We start from the raw sequence: 23,229 nt of genomic DNA, 5'->3' as shown, positions 1-23,229 counted from the left end.
ACATCATACCTTCAGGCGTTTGGAAATTGATCCCAAGGATGAACCAGATTTGTGGAGGTCTCCAAATTGTTTTCTGAGGTCTTGGCTGATTTCTATTGATTTTCCCATGATGTCAAGCAAAGAGGCACTGAGTTTGAAGGTAAGCCTTGAAATACATCCACAGGTACACCTCCAATTGACTCAAATTATGTCAATTAGCCTATCAGAAGCTTCTAAAGCCATGACATACATTTCTGGAATTTTCCAAGCTTCTAAAAGGCACAGTCAACTTAGTGTATGCAAACTTCTGACCCACTGGTATTGTGATTCAGTGAATTATAAGTTAAATAATCCGTCTGCAAACAATTTTTGGAAAAATTAATTGTGCCATGCACAAAGTAGATGTCCTAACCGACTTGCCAAAACTATATAGTTTGTTAACAAGACATTTGTGGAGTGGTTGAAAAATGTGTTCTAATGTCTCCAACCTAACTGTATGTAAACTTCCGACTTCAACTGTAGATGGGATGAGCTGAGGCTTGGGATGTGGAATTGGAGACAAGTGGGAGTGGAGGTGCTGTACGGAAGATAAAATAATGGTCAAAGATAAAAGTAAAAAAATGGCAAAATAAAAAAAGTATGTTTGAATGACACTGAGTGCAGTGTTTTTACAGCTAATGCCGGTTTGCCTGAGGCTGATGCCGTGCAGGTGTTTGTACACATTTACATACGCACACTCTCATTCAAATAAACTTATACAAGAACACACACACATACATGTAATAGTGGCAGACATGCACACAAACATATATTGTACATTTGGCATTGCTGTTCTGATTTTAGTCGTCCTTGATGTCCTTATTTTTATTTTATTTTTTATTTTTAACTATTTTTTTTGCTTTTGTTGTTTGCTGTTCTCTTCTGTCTTTTTCTTTTTTCCCTTTAATTCATTCTCTTGGTTGTTGGTGCTTAGTGGGGTTCTTGGGGTGGAGAATGGAATTAATTGTATTTTTCCTTTTCTTCTTGGGGGGTAGTGGACTGTGGGAGGGGTCTCAAATGGTTGAGAGGCAGCTATTAGGGAACTGTGGGGGATCTTGGAGGGTTCTGGTTCATGTTTTTTGGCCTGGTGGGAGATCTGTCAACGTGTCCTTGAGCAGGGCATTGACCCTGGATGCTTCTGTGTGTCACTCTGAATGGGAGTCTGTTGGATGACTGGTTTGGTGTAGTTGTTGAGCGTCTTCACTGCAACAACATTGTATGTTTCGGATATTCAATACAATAATAATAATAATTTGTTTTATAATAAAATAAAATAAAAATCCTTAGTCATGTGGACATGAGGAACTTGAAGCTCTCGACCCGCTCCACAACAAACCCACCGATCTGGATGGGGGCGTGCTCAGCCCGCCGTTTCCTGTAGTCCACTATCAGCTCCTTTGTCTTGCTGAAGTTGAGGGAAAGGTTGTTGTCCTGGGACCACACTGCCAGGTCTCTGATCTTACTTAATGATGGTGTTGATGTGAGCCATGACCAGCCTTCAAAAGCATTTCATGGCTACATATGTGAGTGCTACGGGGCAATAGTCATTTAGACAGGTTACCTTACCTTCTTGGGCACAGGGACTATGGTAGTCTGCTTGAAACGTTTGGTATTTTATTATTATTATTATTGTGCTGGAGATGGCTATTTAGCAGTGTGATGGCCTTGAGATAGAAGCTGTTTTTCAATCTCTCGGTCCCAGCTTTGATGCACCTGTACTGACCTCGCCTTCTGGATAATAGCGGGGTGAACAGGCAGTGGCTCGGGTGGTTGATGTCCTTGATCAGCGCATGCTCTGAGTACGCATCCTGGTAATCCGTCTGGCCCTGCGGCCTTGTGAATGTTAACCTATTTAAAGGTCTTACTCATATCGGCTACGAAGAGCGAGATCACACAGTTATCGGAACAGCTGGTGATCTCATGCATGATTCAGTGTTTGCCTCGAAGTGAGCATTGGTATTTAGCTTGTCTGGTAGGCTCGCAGCTGGGTTTCCCTTTGTAATCCGTGGTAGTTTGCAAGCCATGCCACATCCGACGAGAATCAGAGCCGGCGTAGTAGGATTTAATCTTTGCCTGATTTGATGGCTCGTCGTAGCGCGATTTCTTATAAGCGTCCAGATTAGTGTCCCGCTCTTTGAAAGAGGCAGCTCTAGCCTTTAGCTCAGTGCAGATGTTGCCTGTAATCCAAGGCTTGTGGTTGGGTTATGTACGCATGGTCACTGTGGGGACGATGTTGTCGATGCAGTTACTGTATGAAGCCGGTGACTCACGGAACATATTCCAGTCTGTGCTAGTGAAACTGTCCTGTAACTTAGCATCTGCTTTATCGGTCCATTTCCATACTGAACCACACTGGTTCCTCCTGTTTGAGTTTTTACCCGAGGTTGCCGCCCGGTCTAGACGATGCATATAGAAACATGCGAGATATACATTATCCATGTCCTTGTTCAGCCAAGACTCTGAGAAGCAAATAATATTACAGTTCTTCAGGTCCTGTTGATAGTATAGTCTCGAACGGAGTTCATCCAGTTTGTTCTCCAGTAACTGCACATTCTCCAGCAGAACAGAGGGCAATGGCGGTCTATTTGTGCGCAGACATAAACTCGTTAGGAGGCAGCCTGCCTCTTTTTCGGCGCCACTTCCTCTTTCAAGTCCCATTAATTAGGGTCTGGTCCGGCGTAAGCAGGAAAGCTGTGACTTGTTGAAGTAGAGCTCTTCATCCAAATCAAGATTAGTGATCGCTGTTCTGATGTCCAAAAGCTTTTTTCGATCATAGGAAAAGATGGCGGAGACATAAGCATAAATTAACACAAAATAGCAGAATTGGTCAGTAGCTCATGAAACGGCCGTTATCCACTGCAGCACCATCTTTTAATTTGGAGTTGAGAGAAGAAATTGCAAATGTTCCTGCAGTTCTAAACATTTTGCCATGGGATTGAGAGGAAATGTTTGTTTTAAAGCAAATTTTGCCATGAGCATGACGAACAAAATCAATGGGGCCCCTGTGCCAGTGCCTTGCCTTCCAGTCAGTAATTCGGTCATGCAATCTATAAAATGTTAGCTGACATGGGCTAATTGACTGCCTGTCAGTGACTGACATACCAATAGGAAAACTGCTGATTTATTACCAAATTTCGAAATTGCACATTGTATATTCTACTATCCGAACTAACAGTGAGTTGAGACCCTGACTGACTTACTTATGCCTAGAAATAACACTGAGTAAGTGATTTAAGATGCTCTGGAGTGCCTTGATTTCAGTCAGTGTATGGATCTGTATGCAATCTTTATAGCTTGCTGACCCTGACCCTTGCTCCTTTGCCATTTGTTTCAATGCAAATGCTATTGAAAAGATGTAGGGATACACGTTGCCTCAAAGACCTATGGAAATGCAGTCATGCATTAATGTTAAATCCACATTCACAGTATAAAGGGCAAGCTTCATCCTAAGGCTAGGGACTAGCTAACTGAATGCTGTACTGCACTGTTCCAAGATTTCTCAGAATATTGAGGGCAACATGACTTTTGTATAGCAAGCAGTGACATGGTGAGTATAGTGTACACCATGAGATAATATATTGATATTAATTATGTTTGTTCATTTCCTGAAAGGTCAGAGATAGAATCTCTCTTTACCAGAGAGAGTACAAAACACCCCCTTCTTCCCCTTTCTTTCCTTTTGAAATTGTAATTTTTTCCCAGAGACAGCAAACAGAAAGATGGCCATCTGTGTGGACTGAGTGCCTATATTCACTGCCCTCCTTTACATTTACACTTTCTCTCTCCTCTCTCTCCTTTCTCTCTTTTTTCAATGCCCCCTCCCATCTCTTTACCAGAGAGGGCACACTGAAGGCTGGTGACCGTGTGCTGAGCATAGGCGGGAAGCCCTTACACCGAGAGAAGCATGCTGACGCTCTGACTATGCTGATGCAGTGTAGCCAGGAAGCCCTGTTCCTGATTGAGTATGATGTCTCCCTCATGGGTGAGCACACACACGCCTGGCAGAGGGGGGATATGTGAGAATACGGCAGCCCAGGCCGGGCAACATCGCTCTGAGGGTAAATAACGTGTCAGTTCCACAAGAATGTATTCGAGTGTTGTCTGCGCAAGACGCAACCCCAGGATTCACACAGCTCCAAAAACACGGAGTATGAATGGTACAGCAGGTACATACAGTGCCTTGCGAAAGTATTCGGCCCCCTTGAACTTTGCGACCTTTTGCCACATTTCAGGCTTCAAACATAAAGATATAAAACTGTATTTTTTTGTGAAGAATCAACAACAAGTGGGACACAATCATGAAGTGGAACGACATTTATTGGATATTTCAAACTTTTTTAACAAATCAAAAACTGAAAAATTGGGCGTGCAAAATTATTCAGCCCCTTTACTTTCAGTGCAGCAAACTCTCTCCAGAAGTTCAGTGAGGATCTCTGAATGATCCAATGTTGACCTAAATGACTAATGATGATAAATACAATCCACCTGTGTGTAATCAAGTCTCCGTATAAATGCACCTGCACTGTGATAGTCTCAGAGGTCCGTTAAAAGCGCAGAGAAGAACAAGGAACACACCAGGCAGGTCCGAGATACTGTTGTGAAGACGTTTAAAGCCGGATTTGGATACAAAAAGATTTCCCAAGCTTTAAACATCCCAAGGAGCACTGTGCAAGCGATAATATTGAAATGGAAGGAGTATCAGACCACTGCAAATCTACCAAGACCTGGCCGTCCCTCTAAACTTTCAGCTCATACAAGGAGAAGACTGATCAGAGATGCAGCCAAGAGGCCCATGATCACTCTGGATGAACTGCAGAGATCTACAGCTGAGGTGGGAGACTCTGTCCATAGGACAACAATCAGTCGTATATTGCACAAATCTGGCCTTTATGGAAGAGTGGCAAGAAGAAAGCCATTTCTTAAAGATATCCATAAAAAGTGTTGTTTAAAGTTTGCCACAAGCCACCTGGGAGACACACCAAACATGTGGAAGAAGGTGCTCTGGTCAGATGAAACCAAAGTTGCACTTTTTGGCAACAATGCAAAACGTTATGTTTGGCGTAAAAGCAACACAGCTCATCACCCTGAACACACCATCCCCACTGTCAAACATGGTGGTGGCAGCATCATGGTTTGGGCCTGCTTCAGTCTCTCGATGTCCAAAACTGATAGAGACATACCCCAAGCGACTTACTGCTGTAATCGCAGCAAAAGGTGGCGCCACAAAGTATTAACTTAAGGGGGCTGAATAATTTTGCACGCCCAATTTTTCAGTTTTTGATTTGTTAAAAAAGTTTGAAATATCCAATAAATGTCATTCCACTTCATGATTGTGTCCCACTTGTTGTTGATTCTTCCAAAAAAATACAGTTTTATATCTTTATGTTTCAAGCCTGAAATGTGGCAAAAGGTCGCAAAGTTCAAGGGGGCCGAATACTTTCGCAAGGCACTGTATATACATTTTGCGGGTTGCGTCTAATTATTTTATTCTTCTTAATTAAGTTAAAAAGCAAATGGAGATCTGGGCTTTCATATACCTGAATTAGTCCTAATTAACACTAGTGCTTTCGGAGACAGACAGACAGACGTTCTTGCTTTAGAGCGAGCCCCTCGGAAGAAACAGAATGTTGAGGACAGAGATTGCATCCGTTTGGTGAGGTCAAAGGTCAAATAGCCCTTCAGTCTGTTCTCCTCCAATATGAAAATGATTTTACTACCTTCATCTGGCAAGCAGCACATGCCCCTCAGTACAGCTATAAGTCAGTGACAGTCGTGCCTGGGTTAGTCAGCCCGGGCCTGGGACACTCCTCTGGTACGATGACACTTCCCAGGCATGATGACACTCCCCAGGCAGGACAAGGTTGTACGCAAGTCCCATACAAGGTCTCAGACAAGAGGATGTTTCCGTTGCCCTGCAAGCCCCTAGCTCTGTCGATTCTCTGTATCACTGGATAGGTTGTCTCATATGCCATCAGCTGAGACAGATTGACCTCTGTACTGCCCTAGTTGAGTGTTAAGTGAGGTGGGTTGAGGTGAAAGGGAATATCCTTGTTTCAAATATATTTGGAGAGCATCATTATCAAACCAAATGCCCTCAGAAATAAATAATGGGTTCTTCAGTTTAGAGAGAGGAGATAGTGAAGAGTGTGGTGGTTCATTTCTTTACTATCAAATGAGGAGAGACAAACTTATCACACAAGTCAGAGTTATGCTTAAACTAAATCTTCATTCGCAAATTAATAAGGGAGCAGGTCAAAACAACACACACATATAAAGTGAATCGATTGACTGCTCTACGTTAATGATGGCTGGTCGACGAATCACCCTCAGATGATTCATTGAGAGCGCCGAGAAACAAAGATACAAAGGTATTTTATAGCAAAGACACACCCTTTTCAGTCTACATGACAAACAACAGATGTATAGAATGGGTCACAAGGTTAAGATTAGTATGAAAGGCACCTATAATTCATAGCAGACAGTATCTGCTGTATCAACAGTTTTCATTGTGTACAGTAGAGACCAGTGTCTGGGCCCCCAACTCCATACTGGAGCCATGTCTCCCTGGTACGATATAGAACAGAAACATTAACTCATGCTCTGGAATGTTCTTTAGGTTTTATCACCCAAAAGACATTGTAAATCTCCTGTCAGTGTTATTTCCCAGAAGCCCATCCTCACACACAATAGTTATAAGAATCCTCTATTCATTTGCGTAAAACAACCATTTGATGCAATAAAACTATTATAACATCATCTTGCATTTTTCCACCATAAGAGAAAGTAAATGTGTATCAAATCAAACTTTATTTGTCACATGTGCCGAACACAACATGTGTAGACTTTGCCATGAAATGCTTACTTACAAGCCCTTAACCAACAGTGCAGTTCAAGAAGAGTTAAGAAAATATTTACCAAGTAGACTAAAATAAAATGTATAATAAAAGGTAACACAATAAGAATAACAATAACGAGGCTCTATACAAGGGGCACCGGTACAGAGTCATTGTGCAGGGGTACAGGTTAGTTGAGGTAATTTGTACATGTTGGTGGGGGTGCATAGATAATAAACAGCAGGTAGCAGCAGTGTAAAAAAAAAGGAGGGGAGGGGTGTGTGTCAATGTAAATTGGCCGGTGGCGATTTTATTAATTGTTCAGCAGTCTTATGACTTGGGGGTAGAAGCTGTTGAGGAGCCTATTGAACATGCCATACTAATAAAGGCATTTTAATCAATTATATGAAGAGTCCTCCTTTCTTTCTGTTGAGGATCCTTTTGGTCCTAGACTTGGAGCTCTGGTACCATTTGCCGTGCGGTAGCAGAGAGAACAGTCTATAACTTGGGTGAGACTCTGACAATTTTCAGGGCTTTCCTCTCACACCGTCTATTGTGTAGGTCCTGGATGGCAGGAAGCTTGGCCCCAGTGATGTACTGGCATTTCTCACTACCCTCTTTAGTGCTTTATCGATGCCGAGCAGTTGCCATACCAGGCAGTGATGCAACCGGTCTTGATGCTCTTGATGGTGCAGCTGTAGAACATTTTGAAGATCTGTGGACCCATGCCAAATCTTTTCAGTCTCCTGAGGGGGAAAAGGTTTTGTCGTACCCTCTTCACGACTGTCTTGGTATGTTTGGACCATGATAATTTGTTGGTGATGTGAACACTAAGGAACTTGAAACTCTCGGCCCACTCTACTACAGCCCGTGCATGTTAATGAGGGCCTGTTCGGCCCTCCTTTTCCTGTAAACCATGATCAGCTCCATTGTCTTGCTCACATTTCCAATATGTCCTAAGTACTCAGACACGGATTTCATCACTTTATACTGTCGCAACCTTAACCCAACACCAAGCGACCTCGTCAATTCGTTACAGTACTATGGATGTTCCCCCCTAATGTTGTGTATGTCTGTGTCTCTCAGAGTCAGTGCAGCAGGCCTCTGGCCCCCTACTGGTGGAGATAGTGAAGTGTCCTGCAGCCAGCCTGGGTGTTAGCCTAGCTACTGCTGTGTACAGGAACAAACAGGTCATCGTCATCGACAAGATCAAACAAGCCAGTGTGGTGGAAAGGTGAGGCAAGCCACCTGTCACAAACAATGTCTCACTTTTTACTTGAGTACCAAAGAGACCATACTGTATTTTGCACGACAATTGAGAAGCTTTAGAGTAAATGTGATAAGCTTTTCTCCTTTCAAATCCCTCTCTGTCTGTCCCTTTCTTACCCCCTCTTTCTCTCAGGTGTGGGGCATTGCATATAGGTGATCTCATTCTGTCTATAGACGGGACCAGCACTGAGCACCTTTCCCTGATGGAGGCCACGCAGCTATTGGCCCAAACCTCTGACATTGTCAAATTGGAGATCCTTCCAGCCAATCAGAGCAGACTTCCCATGAGACCCCAAGACACAGGTCAGTCTATCAGAGGACTTGAGCCATATCCCAACACACTTCAAGGCGTCCGCTCCTCCGCTCCTCACAGGACTTTGTTTATGTAATGTTTAGGTAGTTTTCTATGTACAATGGCTTCAGAAAGTACCCCTTAACTTATTCCATATTTTGTTGTTATAGAATGACTTCAAAATGGAGTAGATTATTATTTATTTTTTTACCCCATAATGACAAAGTGAAAACATGATTTTAGATATTTTTACAAATGTATTGAAAATTAGATACAGAAATATCTAAGTCACATACAGTACCAGTCAAAAGTTTGGACACATCTCCTCCAACGGTTTTTCTTTATTGTTTGCTATTTTCTACATTGTAGAATAATAGTGAGGACATCAAAACTATGAAATAACACATATTGAATAATTTTGTAACCAAAAAAGTGTTAAATCCAAATATATTTTATATTTGAGATTCTTCAAATTAGCCACCCTTTGCCTTGATGAGAGCTTTGCACACTCTTGGCATTTTCTCAACCAGCTTCATGAGGTATCACCTCATTTTTAGTTACAACATGATTCCATATGTGTTATTTCATAGTTTTGATGTCTTCACTATTATTCTACAATGTAGAAAATAGTAAAAAATAAAGAAAAACGAATGAGGAATATTGTCCAAACTTTTGACTGGTACTGTTAGTATTCACCCCCCTGAGTCAATACATGTAAGAATCACATTTGGAAGCGAGTCTTTCTGGGTAAGTCTCTTAAAAGACTTGCACACCTGGATTTTACAGTATTTGCACATTGATCATTTTTTTTCATTCTTCAATCTCTTTCAAGTTGGTTGTTGATCATTGCTAGTCAGCCATTTTCAAGTTTTTGCCATAGATGTTTAAGCCAATTTAAGTCAAAACTGTAACTAGACCACTCGGGAAGATTCAATGTCATCTTGGTAAGTAAATCAGTGTATATTTGGCCTTGTGTTTTAGGTTATTGTCCTGCTGCAAGGTGAATTTGTCTCCCAGTGTCTGTTGGAAAGCAGACTGAACCCTGTTTTCCTGTAGGATTTTGCCTGTGCTTAGCTTTATTCTGTTTATTTTTATCTAAACAAATTCCCTATTCCTTGCAGATGACCAGCATACTAATGATGCAGACGCCACCATTCTTGAAAATAAACTACATGGTATGTGGACACTTACTCGTCAAACATCTTATTCCAAAATCATAATAGGGAGTTGGTCCCCCTTTGCTTCTATTACAGCCTTCATTTGTCCAAGAAGGTTTTCCACTAGATGTTGGAACATTTCTACGGGGACTTGCTTCCCGTAGCCACAAGCGTATTAGCGAAGTCTGGCACTGATGTTGGACGATTAGGCCTGGCTCGCAGTCGGTGTTCCAATTCATCCCAAAGGTTTTTGATGGGGTTGAGGTCAGGGCTCTGTGCAGGCCAGTCAAGTTCTTCCACACTGATCTCGACAAACCATTTCTCTATGGACCTCGCTTTGTGCATGGTGGCATTGTCATGCTGAAACAGGAAAAGGCCTTCCCCAAACTGATGCCACAATGTTGGAAGCATAGAACCGTCTAGAATGTCATTGTATGCTGTAGTGCTAAGATTTCCCTTCACTGGAACTAAGGTGCCTAGCCCGAACCATGAAAAACAGCCCCAGACCATTATTCCTCCCTCCACCAAACTTTAAAGTTGGCACTATGCATTGGGGCAGGTAGAGTTTTTCTGGCATCTGCCAAACCCAGATTCGTCCGTCGGACTGCCAGATGGTGAAGCGCGATTCATCACTCCAGAGAAGGAGTTTCTACTGCTCCAGAGTCCAATGGTGATGACCTTTACACCACTCCAGCCGACGCTTGGCATTGCGAATGGTGATCTTAGACTTGTGTGTGGCTGCTCGGCCATGGAAACCCTTTTCAAGATGCTCCCAATGAACAGTTCTTGTGCTGACGTTGCTCCATGAGGCAATTTGTAACTCGGTAGTGATTGTTGTAACCGAGGACAGACAATTTTTACAGGCTACGCGTTTCAGCACTCAGTGGTCCTGTTCTGTGAGCTTGTGTGGTCTACCACTTTGCGGCTGAGCCGTTGTTTCTCCTAGACGTTCACACTTCATAATAACAGCACTTACAGTTGACTGGGGCAGCTCTAGGGCAGAAGTTTGTTGGAAAGGTGGCATCCTATGATGGTGCCACATTGAAAATCACTGAGCTCTTTACTACAGGCCATTCTACTGCCGATGTTTGTGTTTAGACATTGCATGGTTGTGTGCTTGGTTTTATTCATGTGGCTGAAATAGCTGAATCCACTAATTTGAAGGGGTGTCCACATACTTTTGTAGTGTATGAAGAGTGGTACTCAGTGACATGTTGTTGGATTTGCCTCCAACATAATGCTTTGTATTCAGAACATATAGTTAATTGCCTTGCAACATTTTTAGCAGTTTCACTTTAGTGCCTTATTGCAAACAGGATGGATGTTGTGGAATATTTTTATTCTGTACAGGCGTCCTTCTTTTCGCTGTCATTTAGGTTAGTATTGTGGAGTAACTACACTGCTCAAAAAAATAAACAACACAATGTAACTCCAAGTCAATCACACTTCTGTGAAATCAAACTGTCCACTTAGGAAGCATCACTGATTGACAATAAATTTCACTTGCTGTTGTGCAAATGGAATAGACAAATTATAGGCAATTAGCAAGACACCCCCAATAAAGGAGTGGTTCTGCAGGTGATAACCACAGCCCACTTCTCAGTTCCTATGCCTCCTGGCTGATGTTTTGGTCACTTTTGAATGCTGGCGGTGCTTTCACTCTAGTGGTAGCATGAGACGGAGTCTACAACTCACACAAGTGGCTCAGGTAGTGCAGCTCATCCAGGATGGTACATCAATGCGAGCTGTGGCAAGAAGGTTTGCTGTGTCTGTCAGCGTAGTGTCCAGAGCATGGAGGCGCAACCAGGAGACAGGCCAGTAGATCAGGAGACGTGGAGGAGGCCGTAGGAGGGCAACAACCCAGCAGCAGGACCGCTACCTCCGCCTTTGTGCAAGGAGGAGCAGGAGGAGCACTGCCAGAGCCCTGCAAAATGACCTCCAGCAGGCCACAAATGTGCATGTGTCTGCTCAAACAGTCAGAAACCCGACGTCCACAGGTGGGGGTTGTGCTTACAGCCCAACACCGTGCAGGACGTTTGGCATTTGCCAGAGAACACCAAGATTGGCAAATTCGCCACTGTGCTCTTCACAGATGAAAGCAGGTTCACTCTGAGCACATGTGACAGACGTGACAGTCTGGAGAACGTTCTGCTGCCTGCAACATCCTCCAGCATGACCGGTTTGGCGGTGGGTCAGTCATGGTGTGGGGTGGCATTTCTTTGGGGGACCACACAGCCCTCCATGTGCTCGCCAGAGGTAGCCTGATTGCCATTATTTTATTTTTATTTGTATTTATTTTTATTTCACCTTTATTTAACCAGGTAGGCTAGTTGAGAACAAGTTCTCATTTGCAACTGCGACCTGGCCAAGATAAAGCATAGCAGTGTGAACAGACAACACAGAGTTACACATGGAGTAAACAATTAACAAGTCAATAACACAGTAGAAAAAAGGAGAGTCTATATACATTGTGTGCAAAAGGCATGAGGAGGTAGGCGAATAATTACAATTTTGCAGATTAACACTGGAGTGATAAATGATCAGATGGTCATGTACAGGTAGAGATATTGGTGTGCAAAAGAGCAGAAAATAAAATAAATAAAAACAGTATGGGGATGAGGTAGGTAAAAATGGGTGGGCTATTTACCGATAGACTATGTACAGCTGCAGCGATCGGTTAGCTGCTCAGATAGCAGATGTTTGAAGTTGGTGAGGGAGATAAAAGTCTCCAACTTCAGATATTTTTGCAATTCGTTCCAGTCACAGGCAGCAGAGAACTGGAACGAAAGGCGGCCAAATTAGGTGTTGGCTTTAGGGATGATCAGTGAGATACACCTGCTGGAGCGCGTGTTACGGGTGGGTGTTGCCATCGTGACCAGTGAACTGAGATAAGGTGGAGCTTTACCTAGCATGGACTTGTAGATGACCTGGAGCCAGTGGGTCTGGCGACGAATATGTAGCGAGGGCCAGCCGACTAGAGCATACAGGTCGCAGTGGTGGGTGGTATAAGGTGCTTTAGTGACAAAACGGATGGCACTGTGATAAACTGCATCCAGTTTGCTCAGTAGAGTGTTGGAAGCAATTTTGTAGATGACATCGCCAAAGTCGAGGATCGGTAGGATAGTCAGTTTTACTAGGGTAAGTTTGGCGGCGTGAGTGAAGGAGGCTTTGTTGCGGAATAGAAAGCTGACTCTAGATTTGATTTTCGATTGGAGATGTTTGATATGAGTCTGGAAGGAGAGTTTACAGTCTAGCCAGACACCTAGGTACTTATAGATGTCCACATATTCAAGGTCGGAACCATCCAGGGTGGTGATGCTAGTCAGGCGTGCGGGTGCAGGCAGCGAACGGTTGAAAAGCATGCATTTGGTTTTACTAGCGTTTAAGAGCAGTTGGAGGCCACGGAAGGAGTGTTGTATGGCATTGAAGCTTGTTTGGAGGTTAGATAGCACAGTGTCCAAGGACGGGCCGGAAGTATATAGAATGGTGTCGTCTGCGTAGAGGTGGATCAGGGAATCGCCCGCAGCAAGAGCAACATCATTGATATATACAGAGAAAAGAGTCGGCCCGAGAATTGAACCCTGTGGCACCCCCATAGAGACTGCCAGAGGACCGGACAGCATGCCCTCCGATTTGGCACACTGAACTCTGTCTGCAAAGTAGTTGGTGAACCAGGCAAGGCAGTCATCAGAAAAACCGAGGCTACTGAGTCTGCCGATAAGAATATGGTGATTGACAGAGTCGAAAGCCTTGGCAAGGTCGATGAAGACGGCTGCACAGTACTGTCTTTTATCGATGGCGGTTATGATATCGTTTAGTACCTTGAGCGTGGCTGAGGTGCACCCGTGACCGGCTCCGAAACCAGATTGCACAGCGGAGAAGGTACGGTGGGATTCGAGATGGTCAGTGACCTGTTTGTTGACTTGGCTTTCGAAGACCTTAGATAGGCAGGGCAGGATGGATATAGGTCTGTAACAGTTTGGGTCCAGGGTGTCTCCCCCTTTGAAGAGGGGGATGACTGCAGCAGCTTTCCAATCCTTGGGGATCTCAGACGATATGAAAGAGAGGTTGAACAGGCTGGTAATAGGGGTTGCGACAATGGCGGCGGATAGTTTCAGAAATAGAGGGTCCAGATTGTCAAACCCAGCTGATTTGTACGGGACCAGGTTTTGCAGCTCTTTCAGAACATCTGCTATCTGGATTTGGGTAAAGGAGAACCTGGAGAGGCTTGGGTGAGTAGCTGCGGGGGGGGGGGGGGGGGGGGGGGGGGGGGGGCGGAGCTGTTGGCCGAGGTTGGAGTAGCCAGGCGGAAGGCATGGCCAGCCGTTGAGAAGTGCTTGTTGAAGTTTTCGATAATCATGGATTTATCGGTGGTGACCGTGTTACCTAGCCTCAGTGCAGTGGGCGGCTGGGAGGAGGTGCTCTTGTTCTCCATGGACTTCACAGTGTCCCAGAACTTTTTGGAGTTGGAGCTACAAGATGCACATTTCTGCCTGAAGAAGCTGGCCTTAGCTTTCCTGACTGACTGCGTGTATTGGTTCCTGACTTCCCTGAACAGTTGCATATCGCGGGGACTATTCGATGCTATTGCAGTCCGCCACAGGATGTTTTTGTGCTGGTCGAGGGCAGTCAGGTCTGGAGTGAACCAAGGGCTATATCTGTTCTTAGTTCTGCATTTTTTGAACGGAGCATGCTTATCTAAAATGGTGAGGAAGTTACTTTTAAAGAATGACCAGGCATCCTCAACTGACAGGATGAGGTCAATGTCCTTCCAGGATACCCGGGCCAGGTCAATTAGAAAGGCCTGCTCACAGAAGTGTTTTAGGGAGCGTTTGACAGTGATGAGGGGTGGTCGTTTGACTGCGGCTCCGTAGCGGATACAGGCAATGAGGCAGTGATCGCTGAGATCCTGGTTGAAGACAGCGGAGGTGTATTTGGAGGGCCAGTTGGTCAGGATGACATCTATGAGGGTGCCCTTGTTTACAGATTTAGGGTTGTACCTGTTGGGATCCTTGATGATTTGTGTGAGATTGAGGGCATCTAGCTTAGATTGTAGGACTGCCGGGGTGTTAAGCATATCCCAGTTTAGGTCACCTAACAGAACAAACTCTGAAGCTAGATGGGGGGCGATCAATTCACAAATGGTGTCCAGGGCACAGCTGGGAGCTGAGGGGGGTCGGTAGCAGGCGGCAACAGTGAGAGATTTATTTCTGGAGAGAGTAATTTTTAAAATTAGTAGTTCGAACTGTTTGGGTATGAACCTGGAAAGTATGACATTACTTTGCAGGCTATCTCTGCAGTAGACTGCAACTCCTCCCCCTTTGGCGGTTCTATCTTGACGGAAAATGTTATTGTTGGGTATGGAAATCTCAGAATTTTTGGTGGCCTTCCTGAGCCAGGATTCAGACACGACAAGGACATCAGGGTTAGCAGAGTGTGCTAAAGCAGTGAGTAAAACAAACTTAGGGAGTAGGCTTCTGATGTTGACATGCATGAAACCAAGGCTTTTTCGATCACAGAAGTCAACAAATGAGGGTGCCTGGGGACATGCAGGGCCTGGGTTTACCTCCACATCACCCGCTGAACAGAGGAGGAGTAGTATGAGGGTGCGGCTAAAGGCTATCAAAACTGGTCGCCTAGAGCGTTGGGGACAGAGAGTAAAAGGAGCAGATTTCTGGGCATGGTAGAATATATTCAGGGCATAATGCGCAGACAGGGGTATGGTGGGGTGCGGGTACAGCGGAGGTAAGCCCAGGCACTGGGTGATGATGAGAGAGGTTGTATCTCTGGACATGCTGGTTGTAATGGGTGAGGTCACTGCATGTGTGGGAGGTGGGGAGGTATCAGAGGTATGAAGAGTGGAACTAGGGGCTCCATTGTAAACTAAAACAATGATAACTAACCTGAACAACAGTATACAAGGCATATTGACATTTCAGAGAGACATACATCGAGGCATACAGTAATCACAGGTGTTGAATTGGGAGAGCTAGCTAAACAGTAGGTGAGACAACAACAGCTAATCAGCTAGCACAACAACAGCAAGTAAAATGGCGTTGACTAGGCAGGGAGGGTCGGATTAACTACACACAGAGCCTGAGTGCGGCTGGGGCCGACAGATAAAACATAAACAAGCAGAATGGAGTACCGTGATTAATGGACAGTCCAGCATGCATCAGCTATGTAGCCAAGTGATCAGTGTCCAGGGGGCAGCGGTGGATGGGGCAGGGAAGCTAGACTGGCGAGTATTATCCAGGTAAAAAAAAAACTGGCTGGCTGTGCAGAAGGTAAAGCCGCTAGCAGTGGCTAACAATTACTAAATAGCTTGTAGCTAGTTAGCTGGTTAGCTTTTGGAGGTTCTTGAATGTGTTCTAAAAATTAAAAATAATAGCGATTCCGTATCACATTGGGTGAGGCAGGTTACCGGAAGGTATAATCAAATTAAAAATCGAAAAGAGATTGAAAGTAAATATGGGTCCAGTGAGTGGTTGGGACGCGGCGATTCAGACAGTTAGCAGGCCTGTGCTAACAAGCTAACAGTTAGTAGGCCGGGGCTGAGCAAGGTAGCAGTTAGCGGACCGGGGCTAAACAAGCTAGCAGTTAGCAAGCTGAATTAGCAAGCAAGCAGATAGCAAGGGCTAGAAAGTTAGTCTTTGAGGGACGTCGCGATGGGGTGAGTCTGTTTATGCCTCTTCATGCGGTGACATCGATAGACCGGTCGTGGGTCCGGATATTGTAGCCCAGGAGTATGCTTCGGTGGTAGCACAGGAGCTCTGGCCGGGCTAGCTTCAAGCTAAGTGGATGGAAACGCTAGCCAGGAGTAATCATCCGGGGTTGCGGTTAGCTAGTTAGCTAGTTGTGAAGATCCAGCTGAAAATGTTCCGTTTGCGGTGGGAATCCGGGGATAAAAAAAAATAAATAATAATAGGTCCGTTATGCTCTGGTTAGAGTCGCGCTGTTCGAACTGGCGATAGCTTTCTGAGCTAAAGGTTAGCTGATGACCGCTTAGCAATGGTATGCTGGTAGTTAGCTGGCTAGCTTCAGTTGAGGGGTTCCGGATCCGAAGTAAATATAAATACTTTAGAAAAAAAAAAGCAGATCCACGCGACGTTGGGTGAGGCGGGTTGCAGGAGAGTATTTCGAAGTTGAGGTTTAGCAAAATGTTTTAAAAGATATGCGAAGAAAAATATGTAAAAAAACTATATATACAAGGGACACGACACGACAAGACGTCCGACTGCTACGCCATCTTGGATATAAGGTACCGAGATGAGATCCTCAGACCCCTTGTGAGACCATATACTGGTGCGGTTGGCCCTGGGTTCCTCCTAATGCAAGACAATGCTAGACCTTATGTGGCTGGAGTGTGTCAGCAGTTCCTGCAAGAGGAAGGCATTGATGCTATGGACTGGCCCGCCCATTCCCCAGACCTGAATCCAATTGAGCACATCTGGGACATCATGTCTCACTCCATCCACCAACGCCACGTTGCACCACAGACTGTCCAGGAGTTGGCGGATGCTTTAGTCCAGGTCTGGGAGGAGATCCCTCAGGAGACCATCCGCCATCTCATCAGGAGCATGCCCAGGCGTTGTAGGGAGGTCATACAGGCACGTGGAGGCCACACACACTACTGAGCCTCTTGTTTTAAGGACATTACATCAAAGTTGGATCAGCCTGTAGTATGGTTTTCCACTTTCATTTTGAGTGCCACTCCAAATCCAGACCTCCATGGGTTGATAAATTTGATTTCCATTGATAATTTTTGTGTGATTTTGTTGTCAGCACATTCAACTATGAAAATAAAAAAGTATTTAATAAAAATTTCATTCATTCAGATCTAGGATGTGTTATTTTAGTGTTCCCTTTATTTTTTTGAGCAGTGTACAATGTTGTTGAGCCATCCTCAGTTTTCTCCTATCACAGCCATTATACTCTGTACCTGTTTTTAAAGTCACCATTGGCCTCATGGTGAAATCCCTGAGCTGATCCCTTCCTCACCAGCAACTGAGTTAGGGAGGACACCTGTATCTTTGTAGTGACTGGGTATATAGATACATCATCCAAAGTGTAATTTAGATATTCCGTCTGCTGTTAAAAAATAATATCTACCGATAGGTGACCTTCTTTATCGAGACATTGGAAAACCTCCCTGGTCTTTGGGGTTGTATCTTCGTTTGAAATTCACTGCTCGACTGAGGTGCTTTACAGATAATTGTATGTTTGGGGTACAGTGATGAGGTAGTCATTCAAAAATAATATTAAACACTATTATTGCACACAGAGTGAGTCCCTGCAACTTATTATTTTAAATAATTTGTAAAAAAATAAATCTGAAAACATGATTCTACATTAACATGATAGGGTATTGTGTGTAGGCCAGTGACACAATATCTCAATTGAACTAATTACAAGTTCAAAATGTGGAAAAAGTCTAGGCGTGTGCATACTTTCTGAAGGCACTGTCTGTTACCCTGCAGACACAATCCAGATAAACTGCATTTTCAGCATAAACACACACATGGTCACCTTTGTTAACTGCTGCTGCTTTAAAGGGACTGCAGAGGGTTTGCTGCCTCCTCCCACATTCTGTGAATCACGCTGAGTGTGGAAAGTGCTGGGAGGCAAGCCTTGTGCCCTGGGGTAGACCGCCGGCCTCTTATTCATAGTGGCAAGCTACGCACCCACAAACACACACCTCTCTGGGATGGTTCATGCCGTGTTTTTTTCCAGGCTTTTATCTGGCCCAACGGTTTGAGGTGGTTTTGTAGCATGTGAAGCTGGAAGGGATCACTGAAACTGATGTGTGGTAGAACTATCAAATCAAATCAATTTTTTTATTCACACGTGTCGAATACAATAGGTGTAGGCCTTAATGTGAAATGCTTACTTACGAGCCCCTAACCAACAATGCAGTTGTTGCATTGGATAAGAAATAAAAGTAACAAGTAATTAAAGATCAGCAGTAAAATGACAATAGCAAGACTATATACAGGGGGGTACCGGTACAGAGTCAATGTGCAGGGGCACTGGTTAGTTGAGGTAATATGTACATGTAGGTAGAGTTATTAAAGTGACTATGCATAGATGATAACAACAGAGAGTACCAGCAGTTTAAAAGGTGGGGAAATGCAAATAGTCTGGGTAGCCATTTGATTAAATGTTCAGGAGTCTTATGGCTTGGGGTAGAAGCTGTTTAGAAGCCTCTTGGACCTAGACTTGGCGCTCCAGTACCGCTTGCCGTGCGGTAGCAGAGAGAACAGTCTGTGACTAGGGTGGCTGGAGTCTTTGACAATTTTTAGGGCCTTCCTCTGACACCGCCTGGTATAGAGGTCCTGAATGGCAGGAAGCTTGGCCCCAGTGATGTACTGGGCCATACGCAGTACCCTCTGTAGTGCCTTGCGTTCAGAGGCACTACAGAGGGAGAATGCCAAGTTGCCATTCCAGGCAGTGATGCAACCATGTGGTGCAGTTCTTTTGAGGATCTGAGGACCCTTGCCAAATCATTTCAGTCTCTTGAGGGGGAATAGGTTTTGTTGTGCTCTCTTCACGACTGTCTTGGTGTGCTTGGACCATGTTTGTTTGTTGGTGATGTGGACACCAAGGAACTTGAAGCTCTCAACCTGCTCCACTGCAGCCCCGTCGATCAGAATGGGGGCGTGCTCGGTCCTCCTTTTTCCTGTAGTCCACAATCATCTCCTTTGTCTTGATCACATTGAGGGAGAGGTTGTCCTCGCACCACACGGCCAGGTCTCTGACGTCCTCCCTATAGGCTGTCTCGTCGTTGTTGGTGATCGGGCCTACTACCACTGTTGTGTCATCGGCAAACTTAATGATGGTGTTGGAGTCGTGCCTGGCATTGCAGTCATGAGTGAACAGGGAGTACAGGATGGGACGGAGCACAAACCCCTAAGGGGCCCCTGTGTTGAGGATCAGCATGGCAGATGTGTTGTTACCTAACCTTGCCACCTGAGGGCAGTCCGTCAGGAAGTCCAGGATCCAGTTGCAGAGGGAGGTGTTTAGTACAAGGGTCCTTAGCTTATTGATGAACTTTGAGGGCACTATGGTGTTGAACGCTGAGCTGTAGTCAATAAATAGCATTCTCATGTAGGTGTTCCTTTTGTCCAGGTGGGAAAGGGCAGTGTGGAGTGCAATAGAGATAGCATCATCTGTGGATATGTTGGGGCGGTAAGCAAATTGGAGTGGGTCTAGGGTTTCTGGGATAATTGTGTTGATGTGAGCCATGACCAGCCTTTCAAAGCACTTCATGGCTACAGACGTAAGTGCTACGGGTCAGTAGTCATTCAGGCAGATTACCTTAGTGTTCTTGGGCACAGGCACTATGGTGGTCTGCTTAAAGCATGTTGGTATTACAGACTCAGATAGGGAGAGGTTAAAAATGTCAGTGAAGACTCTTGTCAGCTGGTCAGTGCATGCACTGACTGGTAGTCCATCTGGCCCTGCGGCCTTGTGAATGTTGACTTGTTTAAAAGGTCTTACTCACATTGGTTGCGGAGACCATGATCACACAGTCTTCCCGAAGAGCTGGTGCTCCCATGCATGTTTCAGTGTTATTTGCCTCAAAACGAGCATTGAAGTAGTTTAGCTCGTCTGCAGATGCTTCCCTTTGTAGTCTGTAATGGTTTGCAAGCCCTGCCACATCCGACAAGCGTCAGAGCCGGTGAAGTACGATTCAATCTTAGTCCTATATTGATGCTTTGCCTGTTTAATGGATCGTCTGAGGGCATAGCGGATAGATTTCTTATAAGCTTCCGGATTAGTCCCGCTCCTTGAAAGCGGCAGCTCTAGCCTTTAACTCAGTGTAAATGTTGCCTGTAATCCATGGCTTCTGGTTGGGGTACGTACGGTCACTGTGTGGATGACATCATCAATGCACTTATTGATGAAGCCATCGGAAGAATCCCGGAATATATTCCAGTCTGTGCTAGCAAAACAGCTTAGCATCTGCTTCATCTGATCACTTTTTTTATTGATCTAGTCACTGATTCGTCCTGCTTTAATTTTTGCTTGTAAGCAGGATTCAGGAGCATAGAACAACTATGCTGTGGCTTACTCTTATCTTCAGTAGCTGTCTTATCTGTGGTGGGCGTCTTAGCTTTAGTGTACGGTTCTTATGGTTGTTTTGAAAAATAAATATTGTGGAGTCATTAGCGAGATCCCCATTAGCTAATGGAGTTGGACTGTATCACTAACCAATGCATGTACTCAAGATAATGAAAACAAATCAGGAAGTGTTTGACTGACTTTTTATTTATGCTTATTAAATGTAATTTTTTATGTCCTTCAAACTTGGACTAGATGTAGATTCATTATTGAAATGAAATGCACCAAAGACAACATTATATTTTAATGATAAATACGATTTGGGTATTATACGTGATCATAAAATGCAATTTGTCTAATCCTCGCGGGGGGATTTAGTAAGACTGACATAGCAACAAAAATAATAGCGGCTTCTCTTCCGCAGTAAAGATAGGAAATAGAGTTCTTAAAGCGCTTCTCTAGGTGAGTTTTATCTCTAAGCTGCAGGAGCCAAAGGTTTACAGGACCACAGAGTGAGATGGAAGTTGCCCCTAACTAATGAGCCAGGGTCAGACATCTTGTCACTTCTTTTGATTAGGCATAGGGGATAGGAAAGGGTTCTAATGACAACTTCTACCTGAGACCAATGTGGACGTTTGAAAAGAGTTTGGTGTTTACCTACATGCATTCAGAAAACATACTATGACGTCTTGGACTTAATCAGGTGTCCTGAATCTGTGAGACACCCATGGGTTCATACACTATAGATACAAATGTATGTGCACACCCTTGAAATGAGTGGATTCGGCTATTTCAGCCACACCCATTGCTGACAGATTTATAGAATCGAGCACACAGCCATGCAATATCCATAGACAAACATTGGCAGTAGAATGGCCTTACTGAAGAGCTCAGTGACTTTCAAACATGGCACTGTCATAGGATGCCACCTTTCCAACAAGTCACTTCGTCAAATTTCTGCCCTACTAGAGCTTCCCCGGTCAACTGTAAGTGCTGTTATTGTGAAATGGAAACGTCTAGGAGCAACAACGGCTCAGCCGCTCACTACCGAGTTCCAAACTGCCTCTGGAAGCAACGTCATCACAATAACTATTAGCCGGGAGCTTCATGAAATGAGTTTCCATGGCTAAACAGCCACACACAAGCCTAAGATCACCATGTGCAATACCAAGCGTCTGCTGAAATGGTGTAAAGCTCGTGGACACTGGAACAGTGGAAACGCGTTCAATGGAATGATGAATCGCGCTTCACCATCTGGCAGTCCGACGGTTGAATCTGGGTTTGGATGATGCCAGGAGAACGCTACCTGCTCCAATGCATAGTGCCAACTGCAAAGTTTGATGGGGGAGGAATAATAATCTGGGGATGTTTTTCATGGTTTGGGCTAGTCCACTTAGTTCAAGTGAAAGGAAATCTTAACGCTACAGCATACAATAACATTCTAGACAATCCTGTGCTACCAACTTTGAGGCATCAGTTTGGGGAAGGCAATTTCCTGTTTCAGCATGACAATGACCCATTGCACAAAGAGTGGTCCATACAGAAATGGTTTGACGAGGTCGGTGTGGAAGAACTTGACTGTCCTGCACAGAGCCCTGACCTCAACCCAATCGTACACCTTTGGGGTGAATTGGAACGCTGACTGCTAGCCAGGCCTAATTGCCCAACATCAGTGCCCGACCTCACTAATGCTCTTGTGGCTGAATGGAAGCAAGTACGCGCAGCAATGTTCAAACATCTAGTGGAAAGCCTTCCTTGAGGAGTGGAGGCTGTTATAGCTGGGGGACCAACTCCATATTAATGCCCATGATTTGGAATGAGATGTTCGACGAGTGGGTGTCCACATACTTTTGGTAATGTAGTGTATTAACATGTTTCCTGCAAATCCTTCCATGTGAGGGGGGAGGCTGTCACAGATTAAGACTGTACAAACGGAGCACTGAGGATTACTGTCGTGTGTAATTCTCCTTGTTAAATATAGCTGCAAGGTTTGGGTGCGTTCAAGTGTGGAGCATAACTCCACATTTTTCCTTTGACTGTTTCATAAACAATTAGTTTTTAATACATTGAAAATAACAGCCAATACTTTATCTTTAGGCTATAACCTGTGCTTTATAGCATTTAAGAATACAAATAATTTGTAAAAGGAGTCAAGTCTATCGACACTGTAAATGCAATCAAAAAAGTGGAACATTTCAGAACAGTCATTATTCTCTGTTATAAACTGGGTGGTTCGAGCCCTGAGTGCTGATTGGCTGACAGCCATGGTATATCAGAACGCATACCATGGGTTTGACAAAACATTTATTTTTACTGCTCTAATTACATTGGTAACCAGTTTATAATAGCAAAAAGGCACCTGGGGGTTTGATATATGGCAATATACCACGGCTAAGGGCTGTGTCCAGGCACTCTGCGTCGTGTCATACTTAAGAACATCCCTTAGCCGTGGTATATTGGCCATATACCACACCTTCTTGGGGCTTATTGCTTAATTGTGTGGCATCTGTCTCCAATCACATTAACTTTTCACCCAATCGAATAAAGCTTACCAGTCAAAACAGTTTTTGCATATTTTACATTTTGTGATGTTTTG

General features: G+C 44.4%; 1 protein-coding gene across 1 annotated transcript in view; it reads left to right on the top strand.

Moving 5' to 3' along the window:
* LOC139417536 (glutamate receptor-interacting protein 2-like) overlaps positions 1-23,229 on the top strand; it is a 75,881-nt gene that overhangs the window by 31,175 nt on the left and 21,477 nt on the right. The window contains exons 9-11 of the mRNA XM_071166787.1: positions 3,855-4,000; positions 7,938-8,085; positions 8,254-8,423. Coding sequence (XP_071022888.1) covers positions 3,855-4,000; positions 7,938-8,085; positions 8,254-8,423 — 464 coding nt within the window. The remainder of the gene's footprint in view (positions 1-3,854; positions 4,001-7,937; positions 8,086-8,253; positions 8,424-23,229) is intronic.

This window comes from Oncorhynchus clarkii, chromosome 9, assembly GCF_045791955.1.
Source record: "Oncorhynchus clarkii lewisi isolate Uvic-CL-2024 chromosome 9, UVic_Ocla_1.0, whole genome shotgun sequence".
Taxonomy (NCBI): domain Eukaryota; kingdom Metazoa; phylum Chordata; class Actinopteri; order Salmoniformes; family Salmonidae; genus Oncorhynchus; species Oncorhynchus clarkii.
The sequence above is the reverse complement of the archived record's forward strand: the minus strand, read 5'-3'. Positions and strand labels throughout refer to the sequence as shown.